The sequence below is a fragment of the Pipistrellus hanaki genome (genome assembly GCF_964339955.1).
Source record: "Pipistrellus hanaki genome assembly, chromosome: 8".
In the NCBI taxonomy this organism is placed as follows: Eukaryota; Metazoa; Chordata; class Mammalia; order Chiroptera; family Vespertilionidae; genus Pipistrellus; species Pipistrellus hanaki.
The window spans coordinates 55,679,129-55,696,191 of NC_140510.1; the positions used below are offsets into that span (position 1 = coordinate 55,679,129).

A 17,063-nucleotide genomic window follows, 5' to 3' on the forward strand; every position below is an offset into this window, starting at 1 on the left:
CTGCACACTCCCCACTGGGAATGTGCCCGCAGCTAAGGTACATGCCCTTGACCGGAATAGAACCTGGGACCTTTCAGTCTGAAGGCCGGCGCTCTATCCACTGAGCCAAACCGGTTTTGGCTCACTGTTCTATTGACACCAGTTTTGGAAATCACTTTTAACTTGCAAGTTAGGGGGTTGGGAGAAATAAGGGCCATGGAAGGGCAGTTGCTGTTGGCAGCCTTGGGTTAGGATGAGGGGCTGCAGGCCATTAGGATGTGGGAGATGAGCAAGACAGCTGGGGAGCAGGGGGCTGTGGGAGGACCTGAGAGGGGCTGTGATGCTGTCTGTGAGTCTTACTCCTGATACACATGCAAATTCCTCCCTCAGGTGTGTCCCCAAAGTTTCAGCACAGCTTGTCCTGGTTGGGGGCCAGATCTCAGCCTTCTTGGGGGCACAGGAGGCCTTGCAGTCAGCTCTGGAGATAAGGGGAGTAGAAGAATGATAGGACCCCCCTCATTGCTTCTCCCAAGCTCCAATAGAGCTGTCCTTGAAGCTGGTTGGCTGAGAGAACCAGAACACTTTATGGGGCTGCAGCAACCTGGAAGGGGGCGAGGAGGGAAGGCTCCCCGAGGTGAGCTCTACCCCATGGCTTCCCAAAGGGATTGGTCATGAAGCCGCTGTGCTGGGGGCGCCCCCTAGGGACAGAGGTGGCCCAGGAGGGCTTGGGTGGAGGGGAGGAGTCCTATAGAGGGAAGCCCACTTGAACCTGCAAACCCCAGTGTGACCTGCTGCTGCACACACAGCAGGAGGTGACCATAGCTCCCTCCTCGAACCCAAGTTCCTGTTCTCCACTTTCCTGGACCAGGGGAGCCAGCACAGGTGAGTGACATACTGGGGTCTGGGGAGAGGAGGGCCCCCAGCTTCAAACCCTGGCACAGCACCCATTTCGAGGACATCGTGGCATGCGTGGTTGCTTCTCTGTGCCTCAGTCTCCTTATCTGCAAAATGGACATAACTCCCTGGCTGGGGAAGGCTGGGAGAGCAGGAGTGAGTAAAAAACTTCTTTCCTTGTTTTCTCCTGGGCCTGGTGCTCTCTGCGTGGCTGGCCAATCGCATGTCCTGGATACAGGCCCAGGCCCGCCTCCCTCGCCTACTTCCAGCTGCGCAGGGCAGGCTGATTGGGTAGGCATCTCTCCAACACGCCCTAATCCTCTCCCTCTTTCCCTGCCCTCCCAATGGTTGACCCAGTTAACTCAAGACAAATATGTTTCTCTTCATCTTTCCTCAGCCCTTCATTTCTTTGTTACCTTTCTGCACCAAAAAAGAAGAAAAGAAAAAAGAAAGAAAATCAGTGAGGAACACCGACTTCAGGGGAGAAGAGAATAGTCCATTTTTCAAAACACGAAACCAGATGAAAAGTCTGTGTCGTCAAACCGACACCACGATTTCCCCCTGGCTCCTCTAGGCTTGCTTCCCCCAACAGGAGCGTGCGACGCGTATCGAAGCAGGGTTTTATTCAGCCTGTGATGTTTCTGTGGCAATTGCCTGGCTACAGCCCGGTTTTCCATGAGTGCTCATGGCAAATTGCAAACCTTTAGCTCCAGCACAGCTTCCATTGGCTGCAGAGCCAACTGCCACCAGGTGGAGTTGGATGGTTGGGGAGGTGGGCTCTGATTAGGGCTGAGCTTTGCCCACCCCCGCCCCTCATTCATATGTTGAAATCTCAACCCCCAGGTGAGAGGGCAGGGCAGGGTGAGGATAAACTCCGGACTCCACTGTGGGACAGGGCGGAGTTATCCTCCATTTTGTGTAACTGGACCCCTAGCCCTCACCCAACCAATCAGGGTCAGCCAAAGCAGTGACATCACCACCGGTGTAGAACCCCGGGGCTTGGCGAAGTTCCGCATGAGTGGGACAGAGCCCATGTTAACATGGAAGAGGCTCTCTTGTTAATTGCATCGAACTTGGCTCCCTTGTGGTCTTTGGGGAACACGGAATCACGGTACAACACAGGCACTCAGAATGTGATTGCATTTAGAGACAGGATCTTTGAAGAGGTCAATCAGGTGACTGGGGTGGGCCCTAATCCCATAGGCCTGGTGATTAATACACAGACATACACAGGGGGACACCATGGGAAGACAAATGGCCATCGTCACTGACCTCCAGGCACCCCTGCCTGCCTCCCACCCCAGAAACTCGGGGAGCAAACTGCCCCAGCTTGTGGGCAAATGTCTGTTGGGAAAGGGACCCAGCAGAGGGAGAGAATCCCTGGGTGACTCTCCCAGCCCTGGGACTGGGGCTGGGGTGGGGTTAGCGGGGAGGAATGACTTTGAGGGAAGGGCAGAAAACTGTTTTTTTAAGCTGCCCTTAAGCTGGTGTTCTTGATCTCCATGGCACGGTGATGGAACCCGAGTAAAGACAGGAAACCTCCTGGGCCATCTCAGCACAATCCCATGAAGAAGAAACCAAAGTCAGATCCAAGTTCACCTCCGAAAATAGCCTTGAAAAGTATTGTGGGTCTTTCCTGAATTTGTTCCATAAGGGCAGTTATGTTCAAAAATGGAAAAGCATTTATAAAATTATGAAGCACACTTTCCCCTCACCATCTCAAAACCCCCAGCCTCCTGCATGGTCCTCTACAGCTCCCCTCCATCCCTAACCTCCAAACACTGATCCTCTGGCAAGTAGCCTCTCACTGGAGCTTGGACACCACACCATCCTGGGGATGGAGCACATGACTGACGCTAGGCCATCCCTCCAAGAACATCAATTAGCAGAGATGAGCAAGCTGCTAAAGTCACAGGTGGGAAGGGGTCCAGCCAGGGCTGAGCAAGTTCGAGTCTAGCACCGGGACTCCTAACCACCATGTTGTGGGGCCTTCATTACTGGGAAGTGGCGTCCCAGCAGTTGTGACTCGGCAGCTAGATCCACACTGTAGTGTGTTGTGATTGTTTCTATGAGTCACATTATATGATCGTCCCTCAGTTTGATATAGCCTGGGGGTGTGCGTTCACACTCACTCATACACACACACACACACACACACTCACATTTACTCACACTAACATACTTACAAACTCACACGTACACTCCTTTTCCCTTCATTTGTTGGGTTCTTTGACTTCTAACAGATTTTTTTCTTTGGATTTCCAGGACACACACACACACACACACACACACACACACACACAGATACACACACACACACACACACAGATACACACACACACACACACACACACACACAGACCCTTAAACTGAGATCACTTCGCTTTCCTATTTTGTAATCTGCCTTTTCCAATTAACTCTATGGCCTGAGAAAAAACTCCATGTACGTAATTTTAGGAAACTGCTTCCCGTCATCTGGATTTAATCTGACGTGACGGTCCTTTCCTGTGGCCGGAGGATGTCTCCACTTGTCTGCTCTGTGAGTGGTCCTGGTGCAGAGCAGCCCACACGAGGCCTCTTGTCCGTCTCTAATCACACCCTTGGGATGAATTCCTGGGAGGGGAATCACTGGGAATACACATTCGCAGACTTTGGGTCCATCTTTCTAATTTGAGGAGGAAGTTTCGTCCCAGGGGTTTATCTCGTCCCAGGGGTTTATCTCGGTTGGGTGGTGGTGGGAGTTCTGGGAAGGAATGCCCTGTGCCCTGCTGGATTCCAGCCCTCCCTCCCTCCCTCCCCCAATGTGTCCTCCCCAGCTGCGGCTCCAGCTGCGGCCCAGCAGGGACTCCTTTCTGTGAAGATGAGCTCAGCTCAGAGCTGCCTCAGGCTCAGAGGATGATGCCCTGTCTCCGGGGCAGTTTTATCCGGGAGCTGCTGATAGGAGCGGCTTCGGGAACAACATGTCCTTGGCCAATCCCACTTCCCAAGACCTTTCCCTTCATTTGTTGGGTTCTTTGACTTCGAACATTTTTTTTCTTTGGATTTCCAGGACAAAGCTCTTGAGAGAGGGCCGTTTTCCCAGCTGGTCAATCTTACTTGTTAAATGAAAGCTGTCGTCAGCTTCCCCGGCCAGCCCAGCGGCTCCCAGCTGTCCCTGCAGGCCCTGTCCCTGGACTGTCAGAGGAGGCCCCGAAGGACAGCTGCTTCCATCAGCCGGGTCTCCCCTGCTTGGGTGGCCCTCAGGGTGGCAGATGCTTCAAGGCGGGTAGGAAAGGGTTGGGACAGGGAGGGTGGTCGTGTGTGACTGGTTTGACCCACCACCGCCCCTCCTGTACTCCCAGGGAGCCCCTGGGACAGGCTCAGGGGAAAGGGCAGACAGAGCTCAGGAGGGGCGCACTAGGCCCGAGCAGTGCCCCTCGGTGGGGAGCACCTGCAGTTCCTGCTTCTCCTCCACCCCCAGCGTGGACCCCACTGCTCCCCCACTGACCTCGGCCTCTGCTCTCTGAGGCAGCCAGGGCACCAGCATCATTCCCTGTGATCTTGGCAGGTGCTCATTCTTGTGGCAGCACCAACCAGATACCCTGTGGCCCTCTCGCTGTCTGCCCGGAGAATGCCCTGCTCAGAAGAGTGATTCCGGGAGCAGTTCTCAAGGCATCTGAGAAACTCATTTTCTGCTTGGCCGGAGTGGCTCAGGTGGTGGGGTGTCATCTGTGCACCGAAAGGCTGCAGGTTGGATGCCTGGTCGGGGCACATACAGAAGGCTACCTGTTTCTCTCTCTCCCTGCACCCACTTCCTCTCTCTAAGCATGTCCTCTGGTGAGGAGAGAGAGGAAGGAAGGAAGGAAGGAAGGAAGGAAGGAAGGAAGGAAGGAAGGAAGGAAGGAAGGAAGGGAGGGACTCACTTTCCTAAAAGTCAACTGCCCACTCAAGGCCCCCACAGGCTGGGCTGAGGGCAGCTACCACCCAGAACTGGTCCTGGACAGGGCCACACCTCCCAGCATCCGGGACAAGGCATTTACATCAGGAACTTCTGGGCTCCTGGCCTCGTTCTGTCACCCGATTGGCTGGGTTTTGGAAACCGCTTCTGCCCCAGGTCATTAGCAGTTCCCAGCCTTGTCCCTGTCACGGCCTGACAAAGGGGAGAACCGAGGCGTCACCAGCTCTTGCGTTTGCTAAGTTGTCCCCCAAATTCATGTTCACTGGAAGTTCAGATAAGACCTTCTTTGGAAATGGAGTCTCTGCAGAGGGAATGAGTTAAGCTAAAATGAGGTCCCACTGGCAGGGTGGGCCCTAAATCTAGTATGGCTGGTGTCCGAGGAAGAGGAGACACAGCACACACAGGGAAGACAGTGAGATTGTGAGATTGGTGTGTTGCAGCCACAAGCCAAGGACTGCCTGGGAGTGCCGACAGAGACCCGAGGCAGGAAGAGGAGGGAGGGGTCCTTTGGGGAGCTTCAGAGGGCCTGGCCCACCAGAGCCATGATTGGGACTTCCTGTCTCTGGAAACTGAGAGAATAAAATCTGTTTTAGGCTGCCTGGTTTGTGCTAATTTGTTACCACAGCTCAAGGAAACTAAACTTTGAGTTATTTTAGAAAGTTAATTGTTTTTATAAAGTTTCAATAATATTAATAATACCAAAACCACACACACACACACACACACACACACACACACACACACACACACGCAGGCAAGCACATAGGAGGCGGTGAGGTGCAGGAAGCAGGGGCTCTGCAGCTCTTTACAGGAGGGATGACCACCACGGCCAGGTGGGGGCTGTCCTTACCTGTCGACACCTTTGTCCTCAGGTGCAGTGTGAGGCCCTCCAGCTGCTTCCTGCCACTCCCTGCTTCTGAAGCCTCCTGAATCCCCAAAACTAGGGACACCAGGGCCTCAACCAGAAGCTTCCTCCACCTGGTTCCGGTCCCTGAGCCCAAATCGTGACTCACCTGTGCCATCAGCTTCCTGGGGAGAAGCGGGATTAACGGGAGACAATTGCCCTCGTTCCTTCCAGCTCTCACAGCCCCGATTCCAACAGCTGAGGGCAGAGGAGGCTGCGGTCTAGCAGGTAGCTCACAGCCCTTCCCTGGTCCTGTGCTGAGGACTCCAGAAACCCATGTTCCCTGAGGCCACACCCGTGCCCTTTCCTGACCAGTGGGATGGGGGGCCCCGTGGCTGTGGTGTGCTAGCGCGGAAGAGTCCAGACGTAATGGCTTTGGCCAGCTGACCGGAGGCAGAGAGGCTGCTGCTCAGGGTGAGAAGGGGCAGGTCCTGGGCTAGAGGGTGCTGGAGGGCGGGGCAAGCTGGGGGCTGCAGGCACCTCAGGGGTTGCTCAGCTCAGAGAAGATTTGGGAGGGACAGTGTGGGAGCTCCCTTAGGGGATCCAGAGCCTTCTAGAAGCCTGTTTACACATGGAGGTGTGGGAAGAATCCTGAATGGGGAAGCAGAGCTGTGTTGGATGCAGGGACGGTCCGAGGAAATAGGTGAAACCCTCAAGGACAGAGTGGTGGGAGCCTGGACCTGGGGGTTGGGGGTGTTCTTGGGGAGTTGGGGGGCAGGGTGCTCAGCGAAACTGAGCAAGCCTGGCCTCGGCATGCCTGTGCACAATCCTCTGAGCCAGTGGTTCCAGGCCCTGTGGAGGGGCGGGGCCTCGGGGTCCTGTGGAGCACCTTCAGCCCACCCAGGCCTCACTGCCATCGGTCCCTGCCCACCGCCTGCAGGGGAAGACAGAGTCTGAAGCATCTAGTGTTTCTCCCCGGCTTCCACTGTGACCCACAGCCAGAAATACTGACGCTCCCCAAATCCAAGGACATCCTTTTAATCACAAACTCCTCATCCACAGTCTGGCTAGAGGTGAGAGCAAACACATTGGAGACTCCCCAGAAATAATGACCGCAATGTTCTGCTCCCTCCTAGCACCAGCCCCCTTCCTAGGGCGGCTTTCACCTCCCGCTGGGGGCTTCCAGGTTAATCCTGCACCACCGCTGCTCCGAAATCCTGATAGCCGATCTCAGGTGGGACGAGGGGACTTGGGGCCTGCTCTGCTGTCAGGGCCAGGAAGCCACTCCCAGGCCAGGCCCAGAGCTTGCCGGCCTCCCTGCCTGCCCGCAGACTCAGCATGGGGCAGCTCCCGGGCCACGGCCTACACAACGCCCTCGGTGCGCTTGCTTCTCCAGACCACCAGCCCAGTCATGAGCAGGGTCATCAGGATGGGCACCACGATGAAGGGGCAGAGGATGCTGATGGGTGGGTCCTGCAGGGCCCGGCCAGGGACAGGGCAGCTTCTGAAGTAGCGCTGGTGGACGGAGATGAAGAACTTGTTGACCGCGGCGTTTGGCCAGTAGCAGTTCAGCCTATCCATCACGTACTTGGTGCAGTCTTGGAGCTCTCCGTAGCTCCTGCAGGTAGAAAAGCAGGTGGTCAGGAGGAAAAGGAATACTGACGCTGGCCTCACCATGCTTGTAGTCTGTGGGCTAGTTTCAAACAAGGTAAAAAACAAACAAACAAACAAACAAACAAACAAACAAAAAACCCCCACAGGTGGTCATCCCTGGATAGGCAGCGACTAAGGGGAGACCTGAGCTAGGGGCTCTCCACATTGAGGGCAGACTAGAGGTGGAATGTCAGCTCAGGGCAATGAGCCTTCCAGTGGGCAAATCTGCAGCCCATTCTGAGGAATAATTTAGTGAATGTGAAGACAGGTCTGTAGAAATGACTCAAAATGGAACACAAGAAGAAAAGAGCTGCAGTAAATTCACAACACTCTCAATGATATCAATCCCAACTTGTAATCTGAGTTCCAGGAGGAGAAGAGGGAATGGGGAAGAAGGAATATTTGAAGAGATATTGACTGAGAATTTTCCAAAACATGAGACATCAATTCACAAACCCAAGAAGGTTAAATTACCCCAAACAGGACAGAAAAACCAAAGCAACAACAAATAGCTACACAGACGTGTCAAAGCCAAACTCTGAAAACCAAGATAAAGAGAGAAAAAAATAAATCTTGGAGTCAGAGAAAAGACACCTCCAGGGAACAATGATATGAGTCACAGCTGACTTCCCACCAGAGACTATGCAAGCCCAAAGATGATGGGGGTATCTTTAAATTACTGGTGGTAGACACGGGGGAACTGTCTGCCCAGAATCGTACACCTAGTTAAAAATATTTTTCAGCTGAAGCCGTTTGGCTCAGTGGTAGAGCGTTGGTCTGTGGACTGAAAGGTCCCAGGTTCGATTCCGGTCAAGGGCATGTATATTGGTTGCGGGCACATCCCCGGTAGGGAGTGTGCAAGAGGCAGCTGGTTGATGTTTCTCTCTCATCGACGTTTCTAGCTCTCTATCTCTCTCCTTTCCTCCTCTCTGTGAAATATCAATAAAATATATTAAAAAAATATATAAATATTTTTCAAATATGATGTTGAAATAAAGACCTTTTCAGAGGAAAAAAGAGCTGGGAGAATTCATTGTGCTACAAGAAATGTTAAAACCCTCCAGTAAAAAGAAGAGAACAGAATTTTGAACCCACACAAAGAAATGAAGAGCTTCTTAACTGGTAAAATGAAGATATTTATTTACTTTTATTTTTTTAAAAATATATGTTTTTATTGATTTCAGAGAGGAAGGGTGAGGGAGAGATAGAAACATCAGTGATGAGAAAGAATCATCGATCGGCTGCCTCCTGCACACCCTTTACTGGGGACCGAGCCTGCAACCTGGGCATGTGCCCTGACCTGGAATCGATCCCTGACTTCCTGGTTCATAGGTAATTGCTCAACCACTGAGTCATGCCGGCCAGGCAAAATGAAGACATTTAAAAGACACTTCCTTGTTTTTCATCCAGAACGTGATTAAATGGAGCGGAAGCCATCCAGCAATTTGGGGAGACGGAGGGAGGCTTTCATAGGCCCCTGCCTCCAGCTGTAATCTTATGGTCTCCAAGTTGCTTGGTCACTATTTTGTCTGCCTGGCTGCTCTCTGGGACTTTACCTGAAGTGCTAGGGCGCAGGGAGCCTCCCCCAGACCATGTGAGTGGGCAAAGTGCAGGAGTCTGGGAGGAGAAGGGTGGGCAGAGACCACAGAGGCTGCGCAGGACCTGTGCCCACTGGGTATGTGGTTCTCTCATGTGAACAAGGACTCATATTTCGAGTATAAAACACAAGTGGAAGAAGCCATGGAACCCCTGACAGGTTGGATCTCATTGTGAAAAGAGAATGAGTTAGAACAGGTCAGTGCCTGGCACATGTACGTGCTAAATGTGTCCGGGATTGTTGAAAACCATGTCCAGCCCTTTGCGTGGCTGTTGATCAACCACATGGCTACGTGTTACAAATACTGGCGTGAATGACTGTCTTCTCCCCACCAAACCAGCAGGTAGTGCTGAGTTTTTCTGCGGACCCAGTGACAGTTGACCATAAATGTTGTCCTCCCATCCTCTGTGCTTGAAGGGTGGAGCTGGGATGTCCTTAGAAGGATGTGTGGCCATCTCTGCATGGGAAGGAGCCCCTGACCCAGGATGCTGTGACCCTCAGACCATTACCCCCGCCCCCCCCCCCCCGGCTGAGGCCACTGGAGGCTGACCTGTGCTGTGGGGGATATTCTAGGATAAGGACTCTCTCCCTGAAATACTATCCTTCCAGTCTACAAAGCCACCCCCTCCTAAAAATAGCTCCACATACAGCCGGGCCTCTTCATCCTGTTTATTTATACAGAAGTGACAGCTGAAACGTTCAATAAATATTGTGAACTCTGTCAGCAAGACTGTGATAAAAGAACCCCTTCAGAGCAGTCTTCTGTCAAAAGAACGTAGTACTGACTAAGGGCCCGAAATAACTCTGGAAAACATTTTCATTTAGCCCGCTCTGCATAGTTACCCTTTTTAGGCCAGAACTCTCTATTCTGGGCCCCCAGGAAAACTTTGCTGGTAATGTTCCTGAAAATGACGGTGATGGTGGGTGTTTCCAGTCTGTCCAGGGCCCCCGTCACGACTCCAGCACCACAACTCATGGTTGCTCGGTTTTGACAAAAAAGTGTCCACTGATGCCCACAAGCTCTGGGGACCCTCATGGTTGCTGTTGTCCTCAAAATAGCTCTGAATGGTCTTGCTGTGGAATATGAGATTGGGACCTGCCACCCCACCCACCTGGTTCAAATCCCAGGCCCACCTCTTATCCAAGTGATGCTGAGAGCCTCATCTCACCTATTTCAGTCTTGGTCTCCTTATATCCAAATGAAGGCCCAGGTGCCCACCTAACGGGGTTACTGGGCACATCTAGCTAAAGGGGATCAAATGGCCGAAAATACAGCGGATGCCCAATAGGTGGACATTTCTCACTGTCTCTTCCTGACAACTGCTGTGAGCCTGAAACAGGATTCCTTCCTTCCTTCCTTCCTTCCTTCCTTCCTTCCTTCCTTCCTTCCTTCCTTCCTTCCTTCCTTCCTTCCTTCTTTTTATTATAGATAGGGAGGAAAGGAGAGGGAGACAGAGAGAGAGAAACATCAATGATGAGAGATAATCATTGATTGGCTGCCTCCTGCACACACCCTACTGGGGAACAAGCCCGAAACCCGGGCATGTGCGATGACTGGGAATGGAACAGTGACCTCCTGGTTCATAGGTCGACACTCAACCACTGAGCCACGCCAGCTGGGCTAGGATACATTTCTCATTCTATAAATCCACCAATGTGTATCTAAGCCCTCAAAAACTTGAGGACAAACCACTCTAGGATTCTGATTCCCTTTATCTGATCACTCCTGGCTGTTTACCTGGGAGAACTCACAAGCTGTGGCTTCCAGCAGCTTTAGCTAGCTGCTGGGGTGGGGCAGGTGGCGCTACCTGGTGTCCTGGCCGTGGGACAGGCGAAGGTAGAAGTGACCCATTGAGGCTGGCCTGCAGAGTCTGTCAAAGTGCCAGACTGACATGGGGAGTGAGTTGTCAGATAGACAGAGAGGGGTGAGGTGGGTGCAAGCACAGAAATACCCATGGTGCCTTTGGCTAAGTAGTTCTGGAAATACAAGTTGGATTCTACTCAACGCTGGTAAGTGTAGTAAAATGAGGCAGGCACTCCTATCACTACTAATACAAGGTAAACTAGTAAAATTTTTCTGAAAAGCAACTTGGCAATATATATCAATAAACTCAAAATCATGGATACCCTTTGACCCAGTAATTCTGTTTCTAAGAATTGCCGTAAGTTAATAACATGAAATGCAGACAAAAGTAAGGTAAGAAGGGGGGGTGGGGGGTGGGGAGGGTCACTGCAAACCTATAATTATGAAAAACTGTAAACTATAAGATAGCAATGAAAAAAATTACTGATAAGCTATTTGAATATAGCTATTAAAATGATATATAGAGCCCTCGCTGGTTTTCTCAGTGGTTAGAGCCTAAGTCTCAGATGAAGGGTCTAGGGTTCGATTCCAGTCAAGGTCGACTACCTTGATTACAGGTTCTATCCCCAGCCCCAGTCAGAGAGCATGATGTGTCTCTCTCACGTCGACATTTCTCTGTGTGACTCTCCCCCTGCCTTCCACTCTCTAAAAATCAATGAAAAGCAAAGCTCCTCAGGTGAGGATTAATAACACAAAACTGCTAAGTATGAAGAACTGTGTAAGAGGTGGGGAAATATTTATGTTACAGTGTTGGGCAGAAGAAAGCATATGAGACCTGGTGTGTAAATATTGTGGTTTCAGCATAAAATGCCCCCAGAGGAGGGGACCATTCCAGAATGCTGGGAGGGCCACCCCAGGGCTGTGATATGAGGGACTTTTGTTCTCCCATCTCTACCCCTTCTGGGGACTTCGTGAGTTTTCTACAGTGAGCATACACTATTTTACAATCACATATAAAAAATCCTATCTGCAAAGAGGCCTGTGGCCAACGGGACACTGATGTCCCTGCATTTGCAGCCACGGAGGGCTCACTTCCTCATTTCTGTGACAGTAGGAGACCTTCCCTCCAAGGGACCCCATGGGCTATTCTGGACCATCCCCGCAGGTGGGTGCTGAATGCCAGACAGGAAGAGAGAGGCTTGTGGGGGCTAACAGCCCTTGCTGCCTGGCAGGCCTCCCCTTGTTGGCAAGCCTGGGGCTCAGGGGCCTGCTGGGGCCCTGCCTCCCCAGGGAGCCTGCAGACCCCATGCCTCTTTGAGCCCAGCCAGCAGGCTGCATTCCTTGTTTCACCTTCCTTCACCCGGCTTATCTCTGCCCCTAGCTGGGCCAGGTAAACCCTGTCCCAGGAGCAGGACACCCCCTCCCTGCCCTCTGCTTCCCCCAGCAGAGCAGGCTCTCCCCTGGCCACCATGGACTCCCTCCCTGGACCTGGGGGCACTTGGCTGGCAGCCTCCCAGGGCCAGAGCAGGCGGTTGGCTTCCTCCATTACTCTCATTCACCCCGAAGCCAGCTGGGACAGGGACTTAACCTCTCATGTCTCCTCTGCAGAAGTGGATGGGCGACACTGTGGTCTGTTGGGATGCTGCGGGCAGACGGCCAGTCCCCAAGGGGATTCAGGACCAGGAGCAAGGAGGGTGGGGCTGGGCCCCGAGGACAGGATCCCCCGCCCCCCCCCTCCCCCTTGTACCCAGTCCCAGGCGCCCAAGTTTCTCTTCACACCCACCACACCCTCCAGGATTCCTCCTCCCTACTCCACCGCCTCCTTGCAGAAAGGGCCCGGACACCAGATGGCGCCCCTCTCCAGGGGCCCCCTCTCCTAGGTCCATCCATCCCCAGGGATTCCCTTCCTCTCTCCCAACTTTCCCCTGGTAGTTGATCCCCCACCAGGAACCCCCTTGTGTGTCCAGGAACCTTCCCCCTCCATCAGCAGCCTGTCCATCTCCTCACGGAGGCTCCCCACACCCTTCCCTCTCCGGGAGGGGCATCCGCACTCTGCAGGCTCCTTCCCTCCTCAGCCAGCAACTGGGACATCTGATACCCCTGATACCGATGACACACCTGCCCCTATCTGAAGCTTGGTCCTGCCTACATTGGGCTGTCAACACACACACAGGTTGCCCCATCCCATTCCCATCTCCTTGGGCCTGTCCCTTCCAGGGTGTCCCTTCCCTTATGTGGCCCTGTCCCTGTGCCCAGGAGCAGGCAGAAGTGACTCCTGGCGGTGGGCTATCACAAGGCATTTTTCTATCACCAGTTTCCACTTCCTGCACCGAGTGTGTGTGGGCCAGGGGCTCAATCCCATGCCAAGTGCAATACATGGGGCAAGAGGGCCATTCCACACCGAGAAAAGTGTCACCACAGCCTACAGGACACAGGCAGCCCCACCTCTAACATCTGACCAGTTACACCTCCACCTCTCAAGGCTCAGTAGATACAAACTAGAATGAAGGCGTGTGAAAAATAAAGTTAGTAAACTGGATTCAGGGACTATCTGCAGTGTTTCTGTTTTACAGAAAATCAACCATCTTTTTAGCAATCCCAGTATCCTATTATTTAGGCAGCAAACAAGACTCAATAAATTCCCAAAGTGGAAACTGTAAGTCAATATTCTTTGGCTGCAGTATTAAAAACTAGAAATTAGCCGAAACTGGTTTGGCTCAGTGGATAAAGTGTTGGCCTGAGGACTGAAGGGTCCCAGGTTCGATTCTGGTCAAGGGCATGTGCCTTGGTTGAGTGCACATCCCCAGTGGGAGGTGTGCAAGAGGCAGCTGATCGATGATTCTCTCTCATCAGTGTTTCTAACTCTCTATCCCTCTTGCTTCCTCTGTAAAAAATCAATAAAAATATATTAAAAAAAACACACCAAAAACTAGAAAATAGTGAGAAAAAGACATATTTTAAAATATTGAATTTGTAGAAATGAAAGATAACTCATAATTTTGGGAATTGTGAGACTTAAATAATTAAATTTGGGAATTAAAAGAATTTAAAAATTCAGTTACAGGTTAATAAGAAAACAATAATGGTGATACTGTATGTAAAAATTAATGGATTAGAGCTGAACAGTGCAAAATTAAATTATCTTATTACTATACAAACACAAGAAGAAAAAAAATAAATATCCAAACCAAGACTTAAAAAAAAGATAAATCTCTCCAAAAGGCAACTAATCTAAATGCATTAATAATGATTAAAAGGGAGTTATTGGGGGGCAAAGGGGGACATATATTATACTTTCAACAATAATTATTTTAAAAGGATTAAAAACTAATATTTATTGATTTTATTTTAAAAAAACAGGAGAATAAGTAAATTCAATAGCAGATTCTTTAGAAAAATAGGTATGCTGAAATGGACACATTTCTGGAGAGTTTAATCTAGAAAAAACACAGAAAACATCAATATACAAAACCACAGATAGGAAATGAGAGCAAGTATGAGAGGTTAATATACAAAAATTTTATGTTAAAAATTGGAAAATGTTTGAATTGGGATACTTTTGGGGAAACTATCAATATAAACTATTAAGTATTGACTTAAAAAGCAGAAAATCTGAAGAAGAAAAAAAGGGAAATGCTATTTAAAAATTACAATCTCAAAAGGCAGCAGATCCAGGCAGTTCTTTCCAATTCTTAGGATTATAGGGGGGGAAATGAGTTTCCCAGTTTTTTTAAAAAGTTAACCAAGCCCTGGCCAGGTAGCTCAGGTGATTAGCGTGTTGTCCCGATACATCAAGGTTGTGGGTTCAATCCCCAGTCAGGGCACATACAAGAATCTATCAATGAATGCATAAATAAGTTCAACAACAAATTGATATTTCTCTCTCTCTCTCTCTCTCTCTCTCTCTCATCAATTTTTACAAAAGTTAAGCAAAACCAGATTCCACACCTCTGAAGACAGCATGCCCACGTGCCTCAGAGTAACAGATGTATTTAAAAATGGACACTTAAAATAGACACAAATGTCCTATGAAAATTGTTAGCAAACTCCAGCTCTCCGTGCAGAACACTTTAAAAGTAGGTTTATTTCAGGAATGCCCTAAGCCTGTGACTGTCAAAGCCCATTTCATCGTGTCAAAGCAAAAAACACACAATCATTTCAATACAGGTTGAGAAGCCATTTGATAAAATTCAACATCTCTGATAAAAAAGAAACAACCTTGCCCTAACTGGTTTGGCTCAGTGGATAGAGCGTCGGCCTGCAGACTAAAAGGTCCCAGGTTCGATTCCGGTCAAGGGCATGTACCTTGGTTGCTGGCACATCTCCAGTGGGAGGTATGCAGGAGGCAGCTGATCGATGTTTCTCTCCCATTGATGTTTCTAACTCTCTGTCCCTCTCCCTTCCTCTCTGTAAAAAAATCAATAAAATATATTTTAAGAAAAGAAACAACTTTGTAAATCAGGAAGAAGTTCTTAATGTGACAAAAATCCCTCAAACCAATTGCAAACACCAACTTTATTCCTGGAGCCCTAGGGGCATCTTCATTACAGCCAGGGATCTGCTCAGTTAATGTCCAGGTGTCCAGGTCTGTCTTCTACCACCTGATTTCTTTTCTTTTCTTTTCTTTTCTTTTCTTTTCTTTTCTTTTCTTTTCTTTTCTTTTCTTTTCTTTTCTTTTCTTTCTCTTCTCTTCTCTTCTCTTCTCTTCTCTTCTCTTCTCTTTTCTTTTCTTTTCTTTTCTTTTCTTTGGTTTGTTTCCAGAATAAACTTTATTGGTCTCCTTTTCCGCACACATCGTGTAAACAAACAACGAGCTCATCCCCCCCCCCCCAGCCCCCCTCCCCCTTGGGCCCTATCACCTGATTTCTGACTTTGGTGTCAGGCCTCCCAAGCAGGCCTCCCAAAATAGTCACAGAGGAGCTTTTCCAAAGCAGGGCGGGGCAGTCTGCTCACCCGGCCACTTCCTCTGGTGACAGAAGGCCACGTGGTGGCCTGGCCTGCATGGGACTAAGAGTGAGTGTGCCAGGCCACCCAACCTCCCCGGGGGGCCTCTGAGCAGCCAGCCCTGCGAGTGGTTGCCATTTCCCACTCAGCTCGCCTGTGTGAGCTGCCGCCGGACAGGGCAGCTTTTGTTGTTGACACCTCAGGGAATGTAAAAGGAAGTCTTGCTAACCGATTAAAAACACTCAGTCTGGGACATTGCCCCAGGCCTGGGAGAGGATACCAGCCGCTGTGCACCTGGGACTCATTCCTCATCCCTGGACTTGCAGCGGGAGTGTGTGCGTGGGGGGTGGATATTGTGCAATCAAGCCCTCCCTAAACCGCAGGACCGGGAGATCTGATCAAGCTGGAGATCTGGTGAGACCGAGGAAGGAGCCGTTTGCATCTCTGCCATTGGAGTGCGTGCCCAGAAATGCGTACTTTAAGGTTTCTCCAACGTTCCCTCTGCAGCTCATCTCCTTAAGTGAAAGAACAGGAACTTCTGACATCTTTGCAAGAAAATAAAAAGCACAGGGGGACTGCGGGCTCCACTCTATCTGTGGGATCCCAGCATGCCATGTGCACCAATAAATGCCCAACAACACAGCGGGCCTCAGGTACACCAGCTGGGTGGCGCGGGCACATTCCACCCAGGGCTTTGCAACCAGCTCCCTGCCTCCACTGTATTGGACCAGGGGGCTCTGGCTGAGCAAGGTGGTCCCTCTCTGTCTCTGTCTCTCTCTCTCTCTCTCTCTCTCTCTCTCTGAAAAGGAAGAACAGGCTAAAGCAGAGAGGTCAGAGGTGAGAGGAGGAAGGCCAGTGACAGGGCTGGTGTGTCACTGCTGGGGAGGAGAGAGCAGCTTCTCACGGAGCTCTCGACTGGGGAGACCACTCTTGGACAAAACACTGCCACTTTTGGACGACAGAAAACGGACACGGGTTGTCCTCCGAGTGCCTGGCAGGTGGGGGTCTGTGTAGCCCTGGGTTCTGAGATGACAGAGAACCATGGCTGATCACCCAGCTGCGCCCACTGTGGGCTGGCCTGGCCACAAAGCCCTGTGAAAACATCCCCCTGGGCTCCCCCTAGGGCTCCCCCTGGGCCCAGGGCCCCCACCCTCACCTGGACATGTGTGTGCACATGTGTACAAGTGTCATTGGGCATGACAGCCAGGGCACTATATTTGGACACTAACACCCTGGGGACACTACCCCAACAAGCCACCCTGGGGGCTGGAAGGAGGGCTTTTTTCTGCAGAGCACCCTCAGTCCCACCATCAGGCCACTGCTCTCCGCCGCCCTGCCCGGCACCCTGCCTTCCCAATCCCATTGGATTCCCCAGGGGCCCCTGGGGCCCTCCTGAGGCAGTGGAGGCTGT

At 51.1% G+C, this 17,063-nt stretch overlaps 1 protein-coding gene across 1 annotated transcript in view; it reads right to left on the reverse strand.

The window, feature by feature from the left end:
* Positions 1-6,671: 6,671 nt before the first annotated feature.
* RAMP1 (receptor activity modifying protein 1) overlaps positions 6,672-17,063 on the reverse strand; it is a 30,588-nt gene continuing 20,196 nt past the window's right edge. Inside the window, exon 3 of the mRNA XM_084892782.1 lies at positions 6,672-7,272. Within this exon, the coding sequence (XP_084748908.1) occupies positions 7,017-7,272 (256 nt within the window). The 3' untranslated portion in view covers positions 6,672-7,016. The remainder of the gene's footprint in view (positions 7,273-17,063) is intronic.